Genomic DNA, 21595 nt, shown 5'->3' on the forward strand with positions numbered 1-21595 from the left:
GTTATCAAGCCTTGCCATTGATGGCAACACCTGGTCCCACTCACTACACCGAAAGGCACTCGTTTTGTCGGCATAGGTTGACATGTTCCACATTTACACCACCAGTCTGTGTTTGTTCTGATTCTCCCCTCGAACCTCAGTCTGTTCGGCATTTTGACTATCAGCTTCCACAATTTGTAACTTCTCGTCTGTGTATTCTGGCTCAAAAAGAGATGGTTCTGGATCTTGGTTGATTGAGATGGTTCTGGAGATATTCACATTGGTTTTGTTGACGGAAGTAACTGTGCTTTACGGTGTTGCGCTAATCACTCCGCCCAAGTATCGGTGCTTCGCCTTTCTGAGAATATAGTTCCCAGTTAGTATGCAGTTAGAATATGGCTGTGTCTCATGGGACATTGTTATTTGTACACCCTGTGACTATACAAATACACAACATGTAAATAGGAACATGTTGGCGTTATTTTGTCACTTCTTGGGAGCAGTAGCTAGTTGGAACCAGTTACCTTTAGAATCTTTGCTAGGCTAAGCTAATGCTGGGGCCATCAGACAGTTACAGCACGCACGGAGATGAGAAGGGTATGTATTGACTTGTCTAACTCCGGGGGATACAGTGAATAAGCTAAAGTCCCAATAAGTCGGCGTGTTCCTTTAATGTATTATTGCGTGTCTTGAGAAAGGTCCATAGGACCAAAACATTGATGAATTCAACCAAATGCAGGGATGAAAAGTATGTGCGGGAATATTGATTTTCTTGCTTTTTGAATTGGATCTTTGGGGATTTAATTCCCTTCACCACAGTGAAAAAAGTCTTCAAAAAGCTTCTGAATGAACTAGAAAAAAACGGTACCTAATCCCATTTTGCACCTATTTCTCCCAGACAGCTATCCCACAACTTTATAAACAGTGCAGAAAGGCGGTGCAGGCAGAGTTTGGAGTTGGAAAGATTGAATAGTTTAGCCGCACTACAGAGCAGTACATAAGTCTCACTGTACACTACATTGTTATGAATGTATTTTATGCGTTTTACTGTAACATTTGTCATTTTACATATGTACATATCAAAATTAATATCGCAATATTCATTATCAATATCGCAAAATCACATGTTGTCCATATCGTGAAACCCTAGTTGGAGCTAAAACTGGGCTTTTTCATTTTCGCGGCCAGAATCATTGTTAGGAGTTTGGTGGAGAGTACTTAAGTCATGTTGCCAAATTTGGCCTCTGACTTAGGTCTCAAGTTTCTCAAATGTCTGTCGTACATATCCGAAAAATATTCTACTTCCATATTTTGTGCTTTGGTTGAAATAGATGTTCTAGTAATGTATTTACAGTAGATGCTTTTTGGTTTTTACCTAATTTAGAATGTGGACTAAGGGCTGCCCTGAAATTCTGAAAAGTGGGCCCAAAGCCTTAGAAGCAGCCACTGAATGGGACTCGTAGCATTTTTCATCTGTTGCCGTCGCAGTGATTTTCCTTCTATCTCCTTGTCAGGATGACGAGTGCTACGAGCAGTCGGCAGACGTCCGCTCTCAGCTTCGATTTTTTGAGCAGCTGGAGAGAATGGAGAAGCAGAGGAAGGACGAGCAGGAGAGAGAGATCCTGTTGAAAGCCGCTAAAGTAAGTCATTGTCACCTCACCATGCTACAGTGTGTGTGTCTTTGTTTTTGTGAGTGTGTGTGTGAGAGTGAGAGAGAGAAAGACAGAGTGAGAGTTGTTATGTGCCTGTGCAACAGTGTGTTTTTGTGTACTGCGGTGTGTATTTGTGTGCATGTGGCTCCTGCGCAGGCTCTGGCCGATGAATTAGAGTGTGACACCAGTGGATGAAGTGACCTCCCTGCGTCCTCCCAGGCTCCTGGCCTCAGGGCTCCTCTGTCCTGGCTCTTCCTAACCGGACAAAGTGAGGGGGGGGGCCTTGTACAGTTTGCAACTCCCATGCACCATGCAATGGACACACACATACACACGCATGTACAACCTGCACAACATCCCTCTATCACAAGCGTTGACAGCTCAGGTGAAACAGAGCATTAGTTCAAAAAATAGTACAGATTTCTCAGTGTGTCCAAGAAGCCAGTATGTTTTTGTTCTATCCGGGTATCTATCAATATTCTATCTACAACTTTTACATATGTTGGTCTAAACATCTGGTGTCAAGTAGACTTTTACCAGGAATAGTGCACTGTGCACAAAACCTATTGTAATTTTCCAAAAGGAACAGACATGTGTTTGGAATAAACATGCATTAGTAATCATGGGCAGAGATAGTTACTTTATTTAACCTTACAAATAGAAATTCCACCAAAAAAGCCTCAAAACACTGTCTGCACTGCTGGATGTAGAGGCGGACTTTGGAGACAGCACACACATGCTACAGTGATTGCCGTTTAGTACCAACCGTGAGCAGTTGCCAACACCTACATTACTGCAGAGAATAATTTCACCCACAACATTATCTACAACAAACTTTCCAAAAAATGTTCAGCAGAAATGTAAAGTCATGTGCTTTGTAATCACTCTGTATGATTTATATCACTGGTATAGTACTTTAGGAAGACATATAGTTGGTGTGGACCCTTCCTAATATAGAGGGTGTAGTCTGTTCATTTTTTAACACCTTTAGTTCGAGGAAGAACTTTGCAAGAAAATAGTTAAACCACTTATTTCCAACAGGGTCCTTGCGTTGTAATCTGTCTACTATTCTGATCTCAGCTGTAAATGCAGAGACACTTGTTTATCAGTAAAAGAAAAGAAAAAAGCTCTTCAAATTAGTAAAGCTCACCACTGACCAGAAGAAGAGAGCGAGAATCTTTTGCAAATGAAAATGCCTCGCGGTGCAACATTAGCAGAAAGCTAGGTTAATTTAATTAATTTTGAATGGAGCAAATGTCCCACAGTAAAGATTCTCATTGCAGCACACCTCACTGTCTTAATTGCATTATTACGCTCCGGTCCTGCCATGCAGGATATTAGAAATCCTCTAGTTGATGAACACTGGCCACCAAACCTCATGACCTTCCTGTTTTAAAAGAAAAAAGATTTTTAGGTGAAGCCTGACAGCCTCGCTCCTGGTTGTGAAAGCATCAGCAGGAAAAGCACACCTGGAAGAGTGTTGTTAAAATAATTAATAATGACACTTTTATGTCCTCTGTCAGTGGCCATGGTTGATGGCGCCGTCCATTATGTAAAAAAAAAGTTTTAATGCGAACAGGTTGGTTTAATAATATGAATAAGTAAATAAACCTTTTGCAAATTTAGTTATTTGGATTGCATGAACGTCATTGAGGATACTTTAACTACACCTCAGGCCTTTTGGCCCCTGTTGCATTTCAGTTCAAGAAGTTTGGAAAGCAAATTTTTGCCTAATGATTGTGCAAAATATTACATCACCACACTGCTTGATAACATACTAGTAACTATTTAATCACGTATGCTATAGTTTTTTCAAAATTATCGTGTGCACACAAGCATATTTAACACATCTGTTGTTGCGGTCAATATAACGTTCTGATTTTATGGGAACAAGGAAAAGTCATCCTGAAATTCTGAAAGTTATTGATAATACTTTTTTTTTCGTCAGGGTAGAGTTTATTTTTCTTACTCCCAATGATAAAATGGTATAAATGTCATGTTTTGGCATTTGTTCTTTATCAAGATAAAATAGAGGCTTTTTATTCTCTCTCTCTCTTCCTCTCTCAATTGTAGACCAACATTAGCGCCATGAGATAACTGTTGTTGTGATTTGGTGCTTTATAAATAAAATTGAATAGGAATTGAACATTCAACCAGTATGCATTGAGAAACCCATCACTGAATACGTCTTAAACATCAAAACTCAATAATACTGTGCAACCTAGAATGGAGATGGCATAAGTAGCTCATCTCCCTTTTTCTCAACATACAATAATACTGCTCTCCTATTTAAAACCTATGTTAAGTGAAGCTTGAAATTGATCATTCACTATTTGGTCTTTCGCTTTCAGAAATTTGTAAAGCAAAGTAGAAAAATAATGAGGATGAATAAATGTATCAATGACTACTTTATGAGGAGTGACAGGAAGAAACGTTTCACCCACTGGACTTAGTATTTGGGAGAATATCTTGACACAATATTCAAATCAAGTTAACTTTACTCTTCCCACACCCCAACCCACAGCTAAATGAAAACAAGTACAACCCTCTGAGGGCTTTCAAATATCAAATGGGCAACCATAGAGCACCAACCGGCAAAGTGAAAGTAGGCAAAACAATGTTGGGGTAAAAAGAAAATCATCATTTAAAAACTGGAAACTCCTGGAATATGATCAACACCACAGATCGGTTATATCCTGTAGAACACAGTAGTGTAGTATGGAGTTTTTTTCCATTGTTATTTATTCATTAACCACAGTACATTCCACATTCCGGTGTACATTCACACTGCCAAACCCAACAGAGCTTGTCAGCGACTACTACCTGGTCCTCTTTTCCCCTTTTCCTCTCTGCTCACTCCTGTAAGTGGGAAAATCAGGGCAGCTGACAGAGGAGATGTAAAGCACGCCAGTGGCACCGCTGCCCTTTGTAAACAGTCCATCTGTACCAACCCCTCCCAGTCCTTTGCCCCTCCGACACCCACTCACCTCCCCTCCTGCCTGCCTCTCTCCTGCTCAAGCGCGCGCTAATTTGACCTCTTGAATAAGAAACCTGCTAAAATAATCCCCTCCACCCCCGTCTTCTCTCCTCCTTCCTTCACAACAAACCCTCCCCTCCTCTACGCCGTCCATTTAGAATATGACTCAAGTCTTGAGGGATGCTCCGGCCGGCTGGAGGGCAAACACATTATTCTTAGTTCAGATACCGACCAGTACGTGAACCGCCGGATATATTTAAAGCCAATTAGCAGGACGGCTATGTGGAGCAGCTCTCCATCCATAATCCAGAGAAGATGAGGAGAAAAAGGGGAAAAAGGGAGGTAGTGGGGTTTAGGCAAAATGGGGCACCCTGCATTGATTTGGCATTAGAAGAATAAAAATTAACTGTAAAGGCAAACTAGACATTAATTCTCTATGATTTACACAGTGTGTTGTAAAATATGTTTGACATTTGCTAACATGATAAACATTTTTGTCAGTGAACAAAAGACAGATATTAACTACATACAGGACTGATGCTCTACAATATTTGCCAAAAGACACAAAAATGTACATGTTTTTTCTTGGACCTGACCTAATTTTAGTTCATCCAACAGAAATAAAACTACACAGATTATATCCAGATCCAGAAAAAATAACAGCACTGAGTTAGTGTGTAGTACCATAATCTGCCCGCGTTGCCTGCAGTGGTCAGTCGTACATGTACATTTGGCTGTGTGGTGAAGGATTCCCAGGGACAAGCACATTCACCCAGATCTTGGCTGCTGATTAAAATAGAAGTGCTGTGTTGTTACGCCAGGGAGACACACACACACTGACACGCACGCACACACGCACACACACACACACACACACACACACACACACACACACACAGGAACGGATAGCCACACTGGCTCAATGACACACACAGCCACTGATATATCCTTTGCCCTGTGTGTGTGTGCGTGTGTGTGTGTGTGTTGGCTCCTGTAGAATTTTTAATAACCTCTTTTGATTAGAATTCCCCTCCAGCGGCTTATTTAGGGCTGGATTTGGAGCGGGTTTAAAGGCCACCACCCCCCGGGGGGCGCTCCATTGCACTTCTCTGAATTCAAATACAATGTCCTTGACACCTCTGTATCCTGTTCCCATTTTGCACTATTTTTGCTGCAGCAGCAACAGATGAGTAGCAAGGGGGGGTTGGGCTCCTTAAACCAGCTGTTAACCTATGTCCCCCCCCCCCCCCCCCCCCCCCCCCCCCCCCCCCCCCCCCCCCCCTTTACTCCACAGAGTCGCTCCAGGCAAGAGGACCCAGAGCAAGCTCGACTGAAACAGAAAGCTAAGGAGGTAAGCTGCTGCGGAGATCATTACCCTTGACATTTCCCCGACTCCAGCGTATTAATTTTTCATGCCTCACTACATATGTGATGCCATTTAAAGCCGGACTTAAACAAGTTTAAAAAAAGAATTATTCGTACCTATTGATGCCCATGTGTGCGTAAAATGATTTTCTACGCACCAAACACACCCTCCACTTCCTCCGACCCCTTCGTTTTTTTGGTCTATTTCAGCTTCTTCATCTCGCACCCTTTTGAATTTGGACTAACTGCTCTTCACTGAACCATGGCTTTTTTTGGTCAATGGGCTATCTGGGGAGGGATATGCAGTGGTAACTGTAGTAGCCTTTGTAGATTTATTCACCTTTTTTCTCATCTCCGTCCTTTTTGTTAATATTTGTCAAATTCAACTGCAATATCTGTCTCCTAACCTACTTACTACGCTATGACTTAAAAGAGAGCAAAAAACTTTTTTTTGCATGTCTCTTTCGAAAAAAGAGTCAAATAATTGCAACAATAGTTCCGTAAGAGCATAAAAAGAAAAGCAGGCGAATGAGGTTTACAGATTTACCAATTCATGCTCTACATTAAGTTTAACTACTAGAAAGGAATAAAAAAGAGTTACATCCTTCTTCAAATAGTAGGCCAAGGAACAACACGTAGTGTTGCAAATTGGGAAATGTTTTACTGGTGTATTGCACTTCTGTTTGCAGTATGCTGCTATAGCCTCTTTTTTTTAAGTGCAGGTTTTGTGTGTGGTAAATTCCCAGTGGACTCCAGAAAGTAGACCATTCTTCTTTTAGTGGTTGGTTAATATTGTTTACGCAAATGCAATAGTTCTTTCACAGCGTAAGTTTGCATTTGCTTTTTACTTTGTTTACTCCAGAATAACTTCACTTGGTGTTTTCAGTCCTAGGCGTGCTAACAAGGATAAAGGGGATTGTCTTGAGCTTCCAAGGAGTAGTCTGAGTATGCAGGAGGATAAAACACACATCACTCACCTGTTGTTGTTGTTGTTGGTGTAGATGCTGTTGTTGTTGATGATGATGTAGGAGCAGGTGTGGTTTCTTGTAAGTTTCTGCTCTTTTCAAAAAGCCTTTTATTCATCCAGGTAAAGTTTATTGAGCAAGTGTGCACTTTTCTCACCAACACCCAAATTTATACAAATATAAATTTATAATTTATACACAGTTCTACAATTTGCCCCAGTGCAACCATTGTCTTTTAATGTTGGCCACTCTACATTTAGGGGAAACTATATATGCGTTGCTCAAGGGCAACTCAGTATTGTTATTTGAAGTATTTTGTTTTTAGTATTTTCTTAGGCAGTCTGTCGGTTTGAACTTGTGACCTTCAAGTGACAAGTGAATTTCTTTTACCCCTGGCAACCTGGCAGCACTCTGCCTTTTCTCTGCATCTCTTCTGGACATTTCTTTCTAGCAACAGCGAGCCCTGCTGCAGTTTAGAACATTCACACTAACCATTCTCAGCCTACCCATAAGCCCCACATATGCAAATCAAGCAGCGTAATAGGCAGCGTGATAGGTTTGCCCCAGGGGCCGTGTGATCAAAGCAGATCTCCTCCCTGTTAAGTGGCAGTCCGCTCGTCATCTGGATACGGCCAGATTAGCGCCTCGCGAGGAGACGCCGCATGCCAGTGTGCACATTTTCAATTTTTATTTTCAGCTGGAAATTTAGTTGGTGTTGTTTAGAAATTGTAACTTTATGTAATGCTTCCCCCCCACTAACACACACACAAACACAACTCCCCTCTTCCACCCTCCCTCCCTCACCTCCTCCTTTTTTTGCTTAATGGCCATCGTTTCTCAGCCCCTCTGCCTCTGCGGTTTTCATCACCTGAGCTGGCTGTTTGTGTCACTGCAGAGTCTGTCGGCAGCTTACACATCTGCGCAAATTTCATCAGGATAATGAGCCCAAGCTACTCTTCCAGGCAACGACGGGCAGAGGAGCCAGGCTCTCTTGAAGCCTCTCTTCCTGATCACTCGCACACACACACGCGCGCGCGCACACACACACACACACACACACACACATACACACACAAATTATTGGAATTACAGTGTGTTAGATACTTGAATCAAGTGTCAGCGTGTAAACTGAGATGGCCCTTTGATTTGTTTTTAAAAGGGCTGGTGCGGTGTGTTATGTAACTACTGTTGCAGTCCCGAGTCTAGTCCGACCACCAGGGATTAATCCATGACCAACAAATGAATGATATGAACGGTTAAACTCAGGTTGAATGTCTTTTTTTTTTAAGAATAATTTTGGGGGCTTTTCCCTTTGTTACATAAAGACAGTAGATAGGCATAAAAGGGGGAGAGAGATGGGGGATGACACGCAGCAAAGGGCAGCGGGTCGTATTCAAACCCACACCGCTTTAGGACCTGCCAACATGGGGCGAACGCTCCCACTGGGTGAGCCAGAGGCTGCCCCCCAGGTTAAATGTCTTATCAAGTCAATTTCAGACAAGGGGCTCCTTCCTCCAATGTGTATCCACGATCCTTTGTCATACCCAGGTTTTAGTAGATGAAAGTGTTATTTGTCTGAGAAAGTTTTATCCACAAAGTAGATCCACAAAGACCACATAATAGGTGCTTGAATGTCCTGAGTTAACTCACTACCATGTCTCTTTGTTTAGCCTTATAGCAAAACTGAATTATTAGTTCTCACCTTTTCACGGTCCATAAACGTTGGATGGTGACAATGAGGGCAAGATAGTAATAAGTACTCAAAGTTTAGATTAATAAGATAGATTGTTTCTCTGGAATTCATCACCTTTACTGACCCCTACTGACAAGATTGCTATGAATTTTGTGTTTATGGTCCTCAGAGGATGCATCCTAATGTTTCTCTCATCCTTTAATCTTTCCTTTAGTGCAACTATCAGGCCAAAATGTTCACTTGTAAAGAAGTTTGAGAATGAAAAAGACACATTCATGCTCCCCAGCAGATGAAAGCTTTATATTATGGATCAGACTGATTTCATGAAATGGCATATGTATGACATGCCAATTCATATGCCATTATTGGCTTGTTATCAAGACGCTCAAGACGACTAGCATGTGAATTTATGGCATAGCGAGTAGTATGAAAGGGCAAAAATCCGCCTAGGGAGGTTGGTTGGGGTAATGAATGAGTAAAACACAGGACTTTCAACCAGATTACAGGGGATTGTATCCTGTGTACCACGTTTCCTTCGTGCCCCACATGTCACGTGTCCAAAACTCAACCGTAGCTTTCTTCTAACCCTGTTCATCCTTTCCTAAACCCAACCGCGTGTCAGGTTTCCTAAACTCAACCTCCTCCTCGCAATAACACGGCAAGTGGCGTGTATGTTTACGTCACACGTGGATAGGTCAAAATGCATACAGATAACATGCCACTTCTCGGCGTGTCTACGTTTACGCAAAATCATGATGTCATGTTGTATGGATAATCCATGAACTTTCTGCTTTTGCAACCCTCAGGCCAAGTCTCTGAACACAGCATATCTCACAATAGTAAAGGCAAATTAAGTTGCTATGAAGTGCACAGGTCAGATTTATACAAGGGGACCTGTACCTTAGATTTTATGATCTGTCTTCTAGACCTGGTTTCAGGATGAAATAGAGAGCCAAAGTCACGCCCCTTCCGGTGGACCTCATGGGACCTATGTTTAGAAAAAATACGAAAGGTAGTGAACGGGGAAAGGCAAATTATTTGTTTATCTCGTTTGAATTGAGCCATGGATTACAAATATGATGTTTGTTAATTCAAAAAAAAAAAATTCAGCCAAAGAAAGTCTCAATTAGCCGTAGGTTTCTCATAGTACCACTCAGTTTTGTGTTAAACTACATCACTCATCTCACACAATTTACATCACCTAGCTTGATGCTCCACTTGCTCGCTAGCTAGCTAGCTTAGCTCTGTTCTACAACACATGAAACGTTATGTTATCGTATGTGTTTTATCCAGTGAAGTGTTTTCAGCAGATAAGCAAAAGAACAAGAAAGATTTTAGTAACATCCCCAGTACGATACATACAGACATCATAGCCTCAGTGAGACGTCATCCATGCAACAATGAAGCGTGTAGTCTTTCCAATTAAGTATTTTCACAGTCTAACACTTACACATGTTTAACAATGGACTGAAACTTTCTTCGGTTGGAAAATTATCTTATAAATTGCCGAACAACATATTTGTAATCAATGGCTGAATTCAAATGGGATAAAAAAATGTTTGCCTCTCCCCGTTGACTCCTGTTCAGATTTTGTCGAAACATAGAAGTAGTAGGGCGTGACTTCGGCTCTCTCTACTATATCCAAAAAGTTTTTCTGCCTGATAGTTTTGTATTGAGGGGTAATGAACATTGTAGGCTCTAGGTGTGACTAGCAGGGATTTAGGGTTTTAGTCTTGTATATTTATGTAACTATGCTTCTAATTGTGTATCTGTATTTGCACCAGCGACTTAACCCACAACCTTGTCACCAGCAGAGCCGGCTTGTCAGATGGATGCTGGCAGAGGTTTCTGGGTGAGGGAGAGGCAGTGCGGTCTGGCGCCTCTCTTTCCTCCATTCACTACCATTTGGCCAAAAGGTCAGATGGGCTATTTCAAAAATGCCCCCAGTGAAAATCAATTGGCAAATCGTGGAGCTCAGTTCCTGTTTGTTGTCGGTTGTGGGTCTGTGTGTTCTGACTGTTCCATCACTGAGGCAGGAGGCCAGCCAGTGCCTTATCATTGAGAGGCGGGGTGGGGGGGGGAGAAAGAGAGGGGAGGCAGAGAGAGATAGAGAGGGAGTTAAGGCCAGTAAAGATACATCACGATGTCAGACACACAGACACACTGCAGCCACAGATTCATCATCGCAACCGCGTCTGCAGGCGCAACTGGACACAGGAAACGAGTGAACTGGAGAAGAGGAGTGGAGCAAGGACAGGCAAAGAGAGACGAGGGATGAGGGGACAAACAAAACAAATTGGCTACTACAGCTGGCCAAAAGCTCCTGTTAGGACCCTTTCAGCTGCTAAAGAAAGCCATGTCATGCAAGAATCACTAATATTTCCACTGTGTAGCATTGTTAATATGAGCTGGTTAAGGACCCAACCACCATAAACTATTTCCCCACGTCTTTCACATTACTGTCCTGGCAGCAAGACACTTCTAGCTTAGAGTGATTCCAGAAGAAAAGAGCTGTTCTTAGGAACGTCAAAGGTTTTTGTAAGACTAATTTGCCTCAAACTTTTTCTTTTCTCCAGGCATTGAGAGTTTATTTTTTTGCCTATTCTGAGGCACCAGTATTGTTTAAAATATCTTGAACCTCTACCAAATTAATGCCGCCCTTAGCTCAACTTTGAACTCCATTTAAAAGCCAGCAGGTACGACTTCCTTGCTGTATGACCACATATGTTAGAATGTATGAATCGAATTAACAACGATCAAACTGAACATATATAGCCCCTTTGCTCACATAATAAAGAATTGTTCATTTGTGTCGTTATTTAAACCATATCCCTTTATTTAGAATGCACCAGGCCTTAATGCACACATACATGTTTCTTGATTGGCTTGGCATCCTCAATAAGTGACCAGGTCATGGACAGACTGGAACCCACCCACACTAAAAGCCCCGTTAATCAGAGCCTCACACTTTTTCAGAGTAGGGAGAGGATCTGGTGTGTCAGAGGACAATGTACCAGCCCTTTAGTCTTTATTAGGCCAGTAATAGCTGCGAGTTCATAGGCTATCATCTTCTGGCCCTCTACAAACTGCTCTGCTCAAAGAAGCGCTCTCCCCCATCAGGCAGGCCTCAGGGCAAAAGCCTGCCACCCTCCTCCATGTCCTCTCCTGTCTTTGCTGCCTTTAAAGAGAATTCCTGCTGATTTTCCTAGGTCATAGTTGTTACATTCTTGTCTTCTGGCCTCACAGATTCACAATACCTTAATATTATTAGAGCAGCAGCATTCATGGTCAGCTCGTGGAATTGAGAGTAGGAGAAGATAATGCTCATATTCTGGCCAAGTGGGAAGATGATGTGTTATTAAAACATTTCTTTTTCACAAATTAGGTTATGCATTCATTGAGCAGGTGTCCGTTTATTTGATATGCTTTCAACCGAACGTCAGTTTTTTTGACAGATCATACAATGTTGATGTGGACAATTTAATTATCACAAAGAAAGGTCTGTTTTGTGGCTCCTAAAGATGTGCAGACTACTAAATAGTACACTGTTACCCTATTTTTATTTGTTGCTTTGTTGCCTGTAGTCTCAACTTCAGTTTTCTTCTTCACCTCAAGACAACAGGAAAAAATAGAAGCAGGCTTTAAAAGTACCTTTGGTGTTCCTGTGTGTTTTCGAATATTACAAAGTGCTGTAATGAGAAAGAAAACAACAAAAAAGGGAGATTCTTTTTTTTTTTTTGCCTCAGAGGGAGATAGCGACCCGTCTCCTCGCTGTACAAGCCTTTAGGTTCACTTTTCTCTTTGTGCGCCAGAGCACTCCTTGGGACTCAAGCAGCAGGGGAATTGGGCATGCTGAGCTACGCTAGTGGCGAGGTGCCAGCCTCCTGTGCCTGGGATGTAAGTGAGAGAGAGGCAGGAGGCAGGACACGTTTCAATTAGGCAACAAACATCGCACATAGAGGATGGGAGAGAAGGAAAAAACACCTCAGCTTCACCAGCCCTTCTGACCTCTCTCAAAAACACACTTCCCTCAACCGCTCTGCTCCACCTTTTCTCTTCTTTTCCACTTAAATCTGATTTGTCGTTTTTGTGGAATTCACATGGGAAGGACAGTACCGGGGGTCTTTGTGAGGTGATGCTAAGTGTGCCAGCTCGGCCTGCATGTTTCCATTAGATTGTCATGTTGGCTAATTAGAGAGCGGCAGCATGATTCACCTTGTTAATTAGGAGGACTTGCACACCATGTGCCTGGGGGCGGTGTGGGGAAGAGGAGCCCAGCCTCAGAGCCTGCAAGTCGCCTGCTGCCTATGAAGATTCCCCTTCTCATCTACCTTTCACTCTTTTTTTTGATTTAGAAATGAATAAATCATTGACATCATCCTCTCTCGGAGTGTGAATATCTGAGTTCTCATCTTTTCCTGGATGCAAATTAGGCGTGATCAATAGAAAGTGACGAGCAGCGAATCTAAATGTAAAAAAAAGAAGAGAGACAGGGAGAGAGAAGACTGCTAGACGAAGCACGCCAGCTTAGAATGAGACAAAGCGAGAGAACATTTAAAGTAGGAAATTTTCCCTTAGATAAGCAGTATTTTTAATGATCACCACTGTCGCCCTTGCGCTTTGGTGTCAGGCCGTCAGAATCAGCTTAACACTGATTTCTGGCTTCTTCATTAAACAGTGTTTGTTGGCAAAATGTGTAGCTCAAATGTAATTATTTATAAAAATAATACTAATTCCACCGGAAAGGCAGTCTTTTAGACACATTCAATTTATCCGCATGTTTCGCACAGTCTCCCTCAACACAGTTTCAATCCTGCAGATAAGATGCAGATTAAGATTAACCATATAGGGTCATGATAGTGACACTCACATAACGACCTTAGCTCCAGGGACCACTGAGGGCTCTGAATAATTGGTCCTTGGCCCTGGAAACACTTCTGACATACTCAGCTTCAGATGAAATGGAACACTTTCAGCCAAGACTATTAGCACATGCATGCATTTTGAATTCATCTCCATAGGTGAAATAATATAATCACAAACAGATTCAGTTGAATATTTAAGGAGGGTTATGTGTCTTGAAAAAGATGATGAAACAGAATCCCAAAGCATTTTCCCTCCCTTTTTTAATGCAATTTATCAAACTCAATGGTTTTATTATCTGTTATTCAAGATAATAATTCTTTTCACACTATTGTGCTGTTAGCGATATCAGCCCAATAGTGTGAGCAGAATTATTTAATTGTTGTGTCTGATAAATACAGTAAAGATTATAATATTTGGTATCAATACATTCTGGTGCACTTGGCTTGTAAACAACCCAGTTTGAATCTATGCATATGACTCTCTAACTCATACTGCATAACGCATACATATAAATTGTTCTATATTCAATACCAATTGGCAATTAGAGATGACTGCTCCCAACACATCATGGACACATACACATACTGTATGTTATCATATATTACGTTAATATTCAATATTTTATCTTGAGGAACACTGCCATCTGTAAATATTCAGTTCGGTTGATGCCTCTGCATGCCTCTATCCAGTTTTAACACAAAGACGTGCCTACATTATCAGGTCAGTGCTGCGCTCGTCTCTTTGTTGTGTCTGAGTGCAGATGGAGAAGTAGAACCTGATTGGTTACTGCAAATGGTGCTTTGCCCTGCAGCAAACTAACTGCCAGGCACTTCACATGAAGAAATGCCTTGAGATGCAGCTCCCAGATGTTCACATAATGTCGGCCATGTGGGTGTCAGGTGAATGAGATCCATGAATAACAGACATGCACAAAACACGTCACGTACGTAAAATGTCCACACACTCTCATGGGAAGTAATGGGAAACTCACACACAAGAAGGTTTGTTTTAGATACAGGTATTTGGTATTTGAAATTGGTTTTTGTAGTCGGGGAAAAATATCCTCCCTCTCATCTGAAAAATTCCACTGGGCCTCATTCATGAAACATTTGTATACACGGATTTGATCTTAACTCAGGCGTACATACAATCCGAGAACTTTTTTGAGATTGGTATTTTTTTTTATACAGTCATAGTCTCTTATTGCCAGACCTTCTTTCACAGCGTTGGGGAGGATGGTTTGGCTAGTCCCCACTGCATTCCGTGATGGTAGAAGAACGTTCTCTGGTTTATTGACATTTCTTTAAACCAATCACACTGGTCTTGGGCGGTGGTAAGCGCCAGACAAAGCCACGGTGCCGCTGCAAACAAGCCTCTGGAAGGAACTTGTGTTGTGGAACGTGTTCACTTAAAAGTTGTTATAGTGGTGCAACAGAAAACTTAGATTGGACAGATAGTCTACGTAACTGTCTGGATTCAGCCTGCAGAGATCTGAGGAGCAGTTAACCATAGTCCATAATCCATAATCCACCGGAGTTTAAAATTACAACACAAAGAAGGCAGAAGGTGACAGACATTTGTTCAAAAAGAGTGAAATCCGGTCAAATTTCCGGCGGCAACGAAGCAATCCCGGAAGTTGAACATTGTGGATATAGACTTATGCAGTCATAACCAATTATACCAATATGCAGACATTATTTTTTTTTGAGTCAGGGTCTATGTTGTAGACATATGACTATGTTGTTGTATCAAATAATTAATACAGAGCAATTTAAGTGAAAACAAGACTACAGCTATGCTAGTGGTTCTGTGAGGCTGTACCTAGGCATAGTTGCTATCAGCATGCTAGCATGCTTGCTATGACAATGCCAACATGCTGGTGTTTATTAGGTATAATGTTTACCATGTTCACCATCTTAGTTTATTGTGTGAGCATGCTAACATTTGCTAATTAGCCCAAAACAGAGTACAGATGAGGCCGATGGGAATGTCTTTATCTTCGCATTTTTGTCTGTGGACCATATTAAAAGACAATCAAGCTGACTGTGTGTGAGAAATTTCATTCAAAACTTTAAATGAGAACCTTATTGTGGCAGTAGAGAAAGGGGATCATTAAAGTCATAAGGATTTTTTTTTTCTGGGGACCGTGAATGCAAAATGTCATGGAAATTAAACTGTTATATTTCAACAGAGATATTTTATTCTGGACCAAAGTGGTGAACCAACCAACAGACCGACATTGCCTTCCCAAGAGCCATGCTGCTAGCATAGCTGAAACTAATAAAGTATTAAACACTCCTACAGAGTTTCAAGTAGTTGTAGTTGAAACATAAAAAACTCTTTCTGTGTCCGCATAGCTGCAAGGCTTCTGGACCTACTTTTTTTCTCTGCACATGTCCGTGCGACCAGTCTGAATGCAGCCTATTAGAAGGCACAATGTTTGGCAGGATGTTGCCTTTATTTGCTAGAGAGGTGACAGTAAATGAAGAGAGCATCCAGTTCCAGTTGGACTTGAACCATTGTTGTTGTGATTACACGATCAGTGTCTACACTCTATGCTCTTACACCACTAGGCCACCAGGACCACCCAAGACAGACATGATTTACAGTAGATAATAATGAGTTTTGTCTTCCACCTGACATCAATGATGACGGATAGGGAGCTGTTGGGATGCAAATATCCAGTGGTAGTAAGACTGTCGGTACCGTGTCTCTGATATACCTGACAGCAGATAAATCTTTCCAGGTTTATGGTTATAAATCAAACCACTGATTTAAATGTTTTACTTGTGCACCCTTCAAGCTTTTCTCTTACACTGCTGACAATGAATATGAACTTTATTGGTGTTAATCTTACACTTATTAGTGTATATATAAACAAACCACCAGTTAGTTTAAAGCTAAAGACTTTGCTGTGTATCAAACTACAATCCTGGTATAGTCATAGTTTAATGTGTGTTTCTAAATGTTCTTTAGTTACTTTCAGCTTTGTTCTTATAAACATACTCCAAAAACCACTTTCCATTACATGCTATAGATCAACCCAAAAGCTCACAGAGCAAAGGCCAAAGCCATTATAAGATATTTGATTGAAGGCTAAATTTATGCACTCTACCAAGGCTTTGTAGGGGAAGAAGCATTCACGAAAAGTGGCATATGTTATGTCTATATACTAAGAGGCTACATGCTGTGTGCTCATTGACCACAGCTCTCTAGGGGGAGGGGGAGAGACAGACCAACTCAAAACCCATGGTCTGGCTTTTATACTCTTTGCAGGGCAGAGAGCCCTGTAGCTTCCATCACAGCCCTGTAGCTGCTTGTGACGTCAAGCAGAGCGTGTTCTGCTCTACCAAGGACATCTGTCTGTAAGCGTCTGGGGGGCCGCGAGCAGCCCCTCAGGCCAGGAGGCGAGAGGAAGGGAGGGAGGGAAGATTGAGAGAAAAGCCTTTGTCAAAAAACAGCAAAAAATGGAGAATGGCAGGTTGGCCAACATGGTTCCTGCAGCTCATCTTCCTTTTTACTCTAAGCATTTCAGACTGCTCTAAGGTTCTTGCCATCTTTTGGACATTTTTGCATCATAAGGGAACATACTTCTCTTTTGTCTGTGTTGAGAAAAAAGCCCTGTTGATGGACATTTTTATCTATTAAGAGCACAGAGCTTGAAGTTAGACTTCTGAACATTCAACATGGGGTTAAGCGGGTAACAATTGTAAGATAGCTAAATGGATCAGATTATTTTTGTTGCTCACATTTGGCCCAATTCATGCAAGTTTTATTTTTTTTCTGTTGAATGCATTTTTTATAATATTAATAACAATACAACCAAAACATGCCCAGTAATGAAAATATTACTTATGTTGTATAACATTATTTAGCTTTTGTTTTGCATAGTCCAGTTTGTTAGCACCAGCTGTACTGAGTCAGCTGTGCAAACCAGCCGTCTATGCTGCTAATAAATATTAACATCCAATGCACTTAAACTGGGGGTCTTAGTCTTATTTAAATATAATTTTGGAAGAATTGTTCAGGACATAACTTCATGACACGAGTTATCAGATTAATGTAATTTGATATCCAGGTTTTGAATCTTTTAAAAGTGTATTTAAAATACATAGCGGGACAACAAATATTGTAGTTTTGGGGTGGGTTGTGGGTCGTTTCATGTTGTATTTTTTTACTGTCATAATTATTGGGTGATGCCATTTTCTATCGAAGTAAAGATTTTACTTCTTACAGAATCTTTATCCAACGGTAATCAAATTTGTAAATTTGAAATCAAATTTCAGATTAGGAGCGATTCTGAGAGCCTTGATGAAAACTGATCCTGATCTGAGTAATATAAGATTCAGAGCTTCAGTGTTTGCACTTGAACATTACACCATCACTTTAACTGATACACACTTAGCTGAGCACTCAACATCTGTAGGAGAGCTTTGTGTGAGTGCTACAAGTGTTTCCTAGAAATACAGAAGTACATATTTCCAATTTCCCCACACTGACCGTAACTTCATCAGCTGACATTTTAGCGTTCAGACTGAAACATCGTTCTAACAAAGCTGCAGATTGATTTCGTCGGGCATCTTGAAAATGTTTTACATCTCCTGACCTTTGCTCATAATTCTTTCTTTGCAAGTTCCAGTTCCGTGCTTTAAAAGGGCATACAGGCATACTGGAAGCACTGGTATTTAAGTGACTTTGGAACAGCAAATATTTATGCCGCACCATTGATCGGACCTGGCAAATGTATGCACTCTGCCAGCTTGTTATTCTTTCAGTCCGGGATGAATCTCTGTAGTGACCTTTGCCGTTTTTGGCGGTGATTGGACCTATTACTAACATTGTGGACATGGTGGTCTAGAAGGTAGAGAGACATTCTTGTACCTGTAGGTCACAGTTTTAATTTCCTTTTTTTAATAAGCCCTGGTGACTGACACTGCAACATCATTTAATAAACCAAGAGTAGGGGCAACCTCTAGCTCTCCCAGTAAGAGGGTGTGCCCCATGTAGGCTGAGTTCTTTAGAGCAGTCTGGGTTCAAAACCAACCTGCGGCCCTTTTCTGCGTGTCATCCCCCATCTCTCTCCCACCTTTCCTGTCTATCTACTATCTAATAAAGCTAAAAAATGCCCCCCAAAAATACGTTACCAGACAAATAGCTTAAGTAAAGAAGAAGAGCGGTGGCATGTTAGAAGTCACTAACAGAGAGTGATGAAATTCTTAACAGCAGAGTTGCTTAACACCATAAAATATTATACAGAGAAAATAAATAGTGACCAAAAGTTCATGACTGAATTTTAACAAACCCTGTACAGTTCAGGACAGTTGATGACGGCAGTATAAGAACTTAAACTGAATGAAAAATGTGCCCACATTCTCTCATAGATACTGCTACTACTTCATAGCGTTTGTACACTTTCTCTTGTTTATCTTAATGAACATAATTTTATGTAAAGGTTTGAATTAAATGGTAGTCGAAACAACGCGTTAGGACAAAACAAATCTATCAATGTCTGGCCCAAATCTGGCTGTATCAGTCGGCAGTCATTAAAGAAAAGTAGACGCGGCATAGTGGCACCAGATTGAAATCAGAAATCAGTCTCCCAGTGTCATGACGGCCGTTTTACTGACGGGAAACGCAGACTGGAGGGTTGCAGATGGTAAAATGAAGTCTTCATTTATCATACAGTCATAAATCTGAAAATGCAGGCAGTTGCTGTGGGCGCTGGGAGCTCATGCCTGGTGCCAACTGCCAGGCAGGGATGCCGGCATCCAGGTGCCATCAGTGAGATAGCGGACCTCTCTCTCTCTGTCTCTCTCTCTCCCTGCTCACTTTGCAGCCGGATTCTTTAAGGTCAAGCCTGGAGAGATTTGTGTGTTGTTTGTCGCAAAGCCTAATAAGGTTAGCATTGATAACATTTAATGCTACATTTGCCATGTGGACAGTTGCAAAAATCATCTCCACCCTATCAGGCACATCCAGCCCCGATCCCCATGTATCTGTCTCAACCCTGACTCAAATCACTGCATGGACTTGTCTGTACTATTGCCAGTGATTAGTATTTGGTTCAACTAGTGTATACATTTTTACCACCATCTGTTTTAAAAAAGGACAAATAAATGTGTTTTAGGATTCAGCTAGTTGGTAAAACTGCTGTTATTTCCCTCTACTAGTGTTGTCAGCGTGTTTGAATCTTTCAACAGTTCCGCCGTGCTAAATGTGAAGTGGCAACACCCTAAAGGGCATGCCTTCCCCGGGGGGTTTTAGTAAAAAATCAGAGGCAACTGCATGCACATTTTAGATCAGACTTTATACACCAAAGCAACCTTTTTACAGAGCGCCATCTGAAAGTAACATGAAATTTTCCCCCGATCAGACAACATACTTGCCTCACACAAACACCAGCGCCCATCGTACACATGCTGAGAGATAACATAAAAGAACATGAAAGACATGAAAGCGCACATTGATTGTCCCTGTTCGCTTCAACCCAGGCCTCTCTCCCCCAGTGGGCAGGCACGCAGGCAAGCTGGTGGGTAGGCATTCCCTGTGCTGTGGCCAAGATTGATAGGCACGTGTGTGTGTGTGTGTGTGTGTGTGTGTGTGTGTGTGTGTGTGTGTACTGTGTTTGCATGTTGGAGGGAGTGCTGACACCCTCTGTGCCATGGCCCCAGGCCCTCACGCATCCACCCAATAGAAAGGGCAGCTCCCAGCGATGCCGGGTTCCCCCTCAGCCCTGTGGCTAGACATGACATTACCTTGGGCAGTGCCTCCCCACAACCTCCCTTTTATATCACAAACTGCAAAAATCACAATGGGACCATGTGACTGCACACACACACCCACACACATTCGATATTTGACAGCAGCTCTGTTAATGGCTGACAGCAGGCTTCCATTTTGTTTGGCTCAGGAGAGCTAAAACAACACATGGACGGACTGGTAGAAAGAAGGGACATATTTCTCTCTTACAGACGTATATTTTACCTTCTACATTTGATCCTACTCTTGTATCATTTCTCACTCCTTCTCAACAAGTCTTACAACGCTCTAAAATGTGTCATAAGATGGTAGCAAATGCTCTTAAAATCAGAAATTAAAATGTTGGGGTCACTTGTGTGGCTAAAAGTAATTGTCACGGTTCACCTTCATGTGGTTAACAAACAAAGCAATAAAGTAGTTGGGACCATCAGTGCTACTAAAAAAGTTATCTTACGGCAGTTATGTATCACAGATAACTATTTTTGGTGTGATTGTTATGTATTTGTTTAATGTTAATCTCTAAGTTAAAAAATATGCAATGAATGGGGAATCTATAAGCGGCAAAACAGGATTTTGGTTTCAGAAGCGTTCTGCTCTCCGTTTGTAGTTTGTTTGTAGTTTGAGTAGTATATAGCGATCACATTAGAGCGGCAAAAGATGCAGAACTCATTGGCTTTAATGCAATCTTGGAAGCCATCGGCTATTATCTGATTTAGCTTTTTATTATTACCTTGTACATGACATACTTACTATAACTCAAACAGTGGCATATACTACTGGGGCAACACTAAACCACATTTAGTGTAGGGGCACGGTTAGTTTCTAATCTTTGTGTTGTCTTCACCAGATGCAACAACAGGAACTGGCACAGATGAGGCAGCGAGATGCCAACCTTACAGCACTTGCCGCCATCGGACCCCGCAAAAAACGTAAAATGGATTCACCAGGGAACACCCCATCAGGGACCGAGGTAAGAACTAGACGCATTTAATGGCTATATTATCCTTTTTTTCCCATATCCAGATGCTGGGGTTGTTCCATATCCAGTTACTATTTCTACTATTTCTGTCACTGTTCCATTATCTTTTATTGTGACTGTAATTACCACTATTCATTACACCCCCAATCTGCACCATCAGACACTGCCTTCCAAGAGCCTGGGTCTGTCCGAGGTTTCTTCCTAAAAAGGAGTTTTCTTTGCCAGTGTCGCACTGCTTGCTCTTGGGGGAATTGCTAGAATTTTTTAGGTTTTTTGAATTACAGAGTGTGCTCTAGATCTACTCTATCTGTAAAGTGTATTGAGATAACTCTTGTTATCAATTAATACTATAAATAAAAT

At 41.5% G+C, this 21595-nt stretch overlaps 1 protein-coding gene across 2 annotated transcripts in view; it reads left to right on the top strand.

The window, feature by feature from the left end:
• The window catches only part of LOC117947615 (transcription initiation factor TFIID subunit 4-like), an 83359-nt gene that overhangs the window by 34390 nt on the left and 27374 nt on the right, over positions 1–21595 (top strand). For both annotated transcript variants that reach the window (XM_034876705.1, XM_034876715.1), the window contains 3 exons: positions 1494–1619; positions 5903–5959; positions 21104–21226. In XM_034876705.1, coding sequence (XP_034732596.1) covers positions 1494–1619; positions 5903–5959; positions 21104–21226 — 306 coding nt within the window. The remainder of the gene's footprint in view (positions 1–1493; positions 1620–5902; positions 5960–21103; positions 21227–21595) is intronic.

The sequence above is a fragment of the Etheostoma cragini genome, chromosome 1, assembly GCF_013103735.1.
Source record: "Etheostoma cragini isolate CJK2018 chromosome 1, CSU_Ecrag_1.0, whole genome shotgun sequence".
NCBI lineage: Eukaryota > Metazoa > Chordata > Actinopteri > Perciformes > Percidae > Etheostoma > Etheostoma cragini.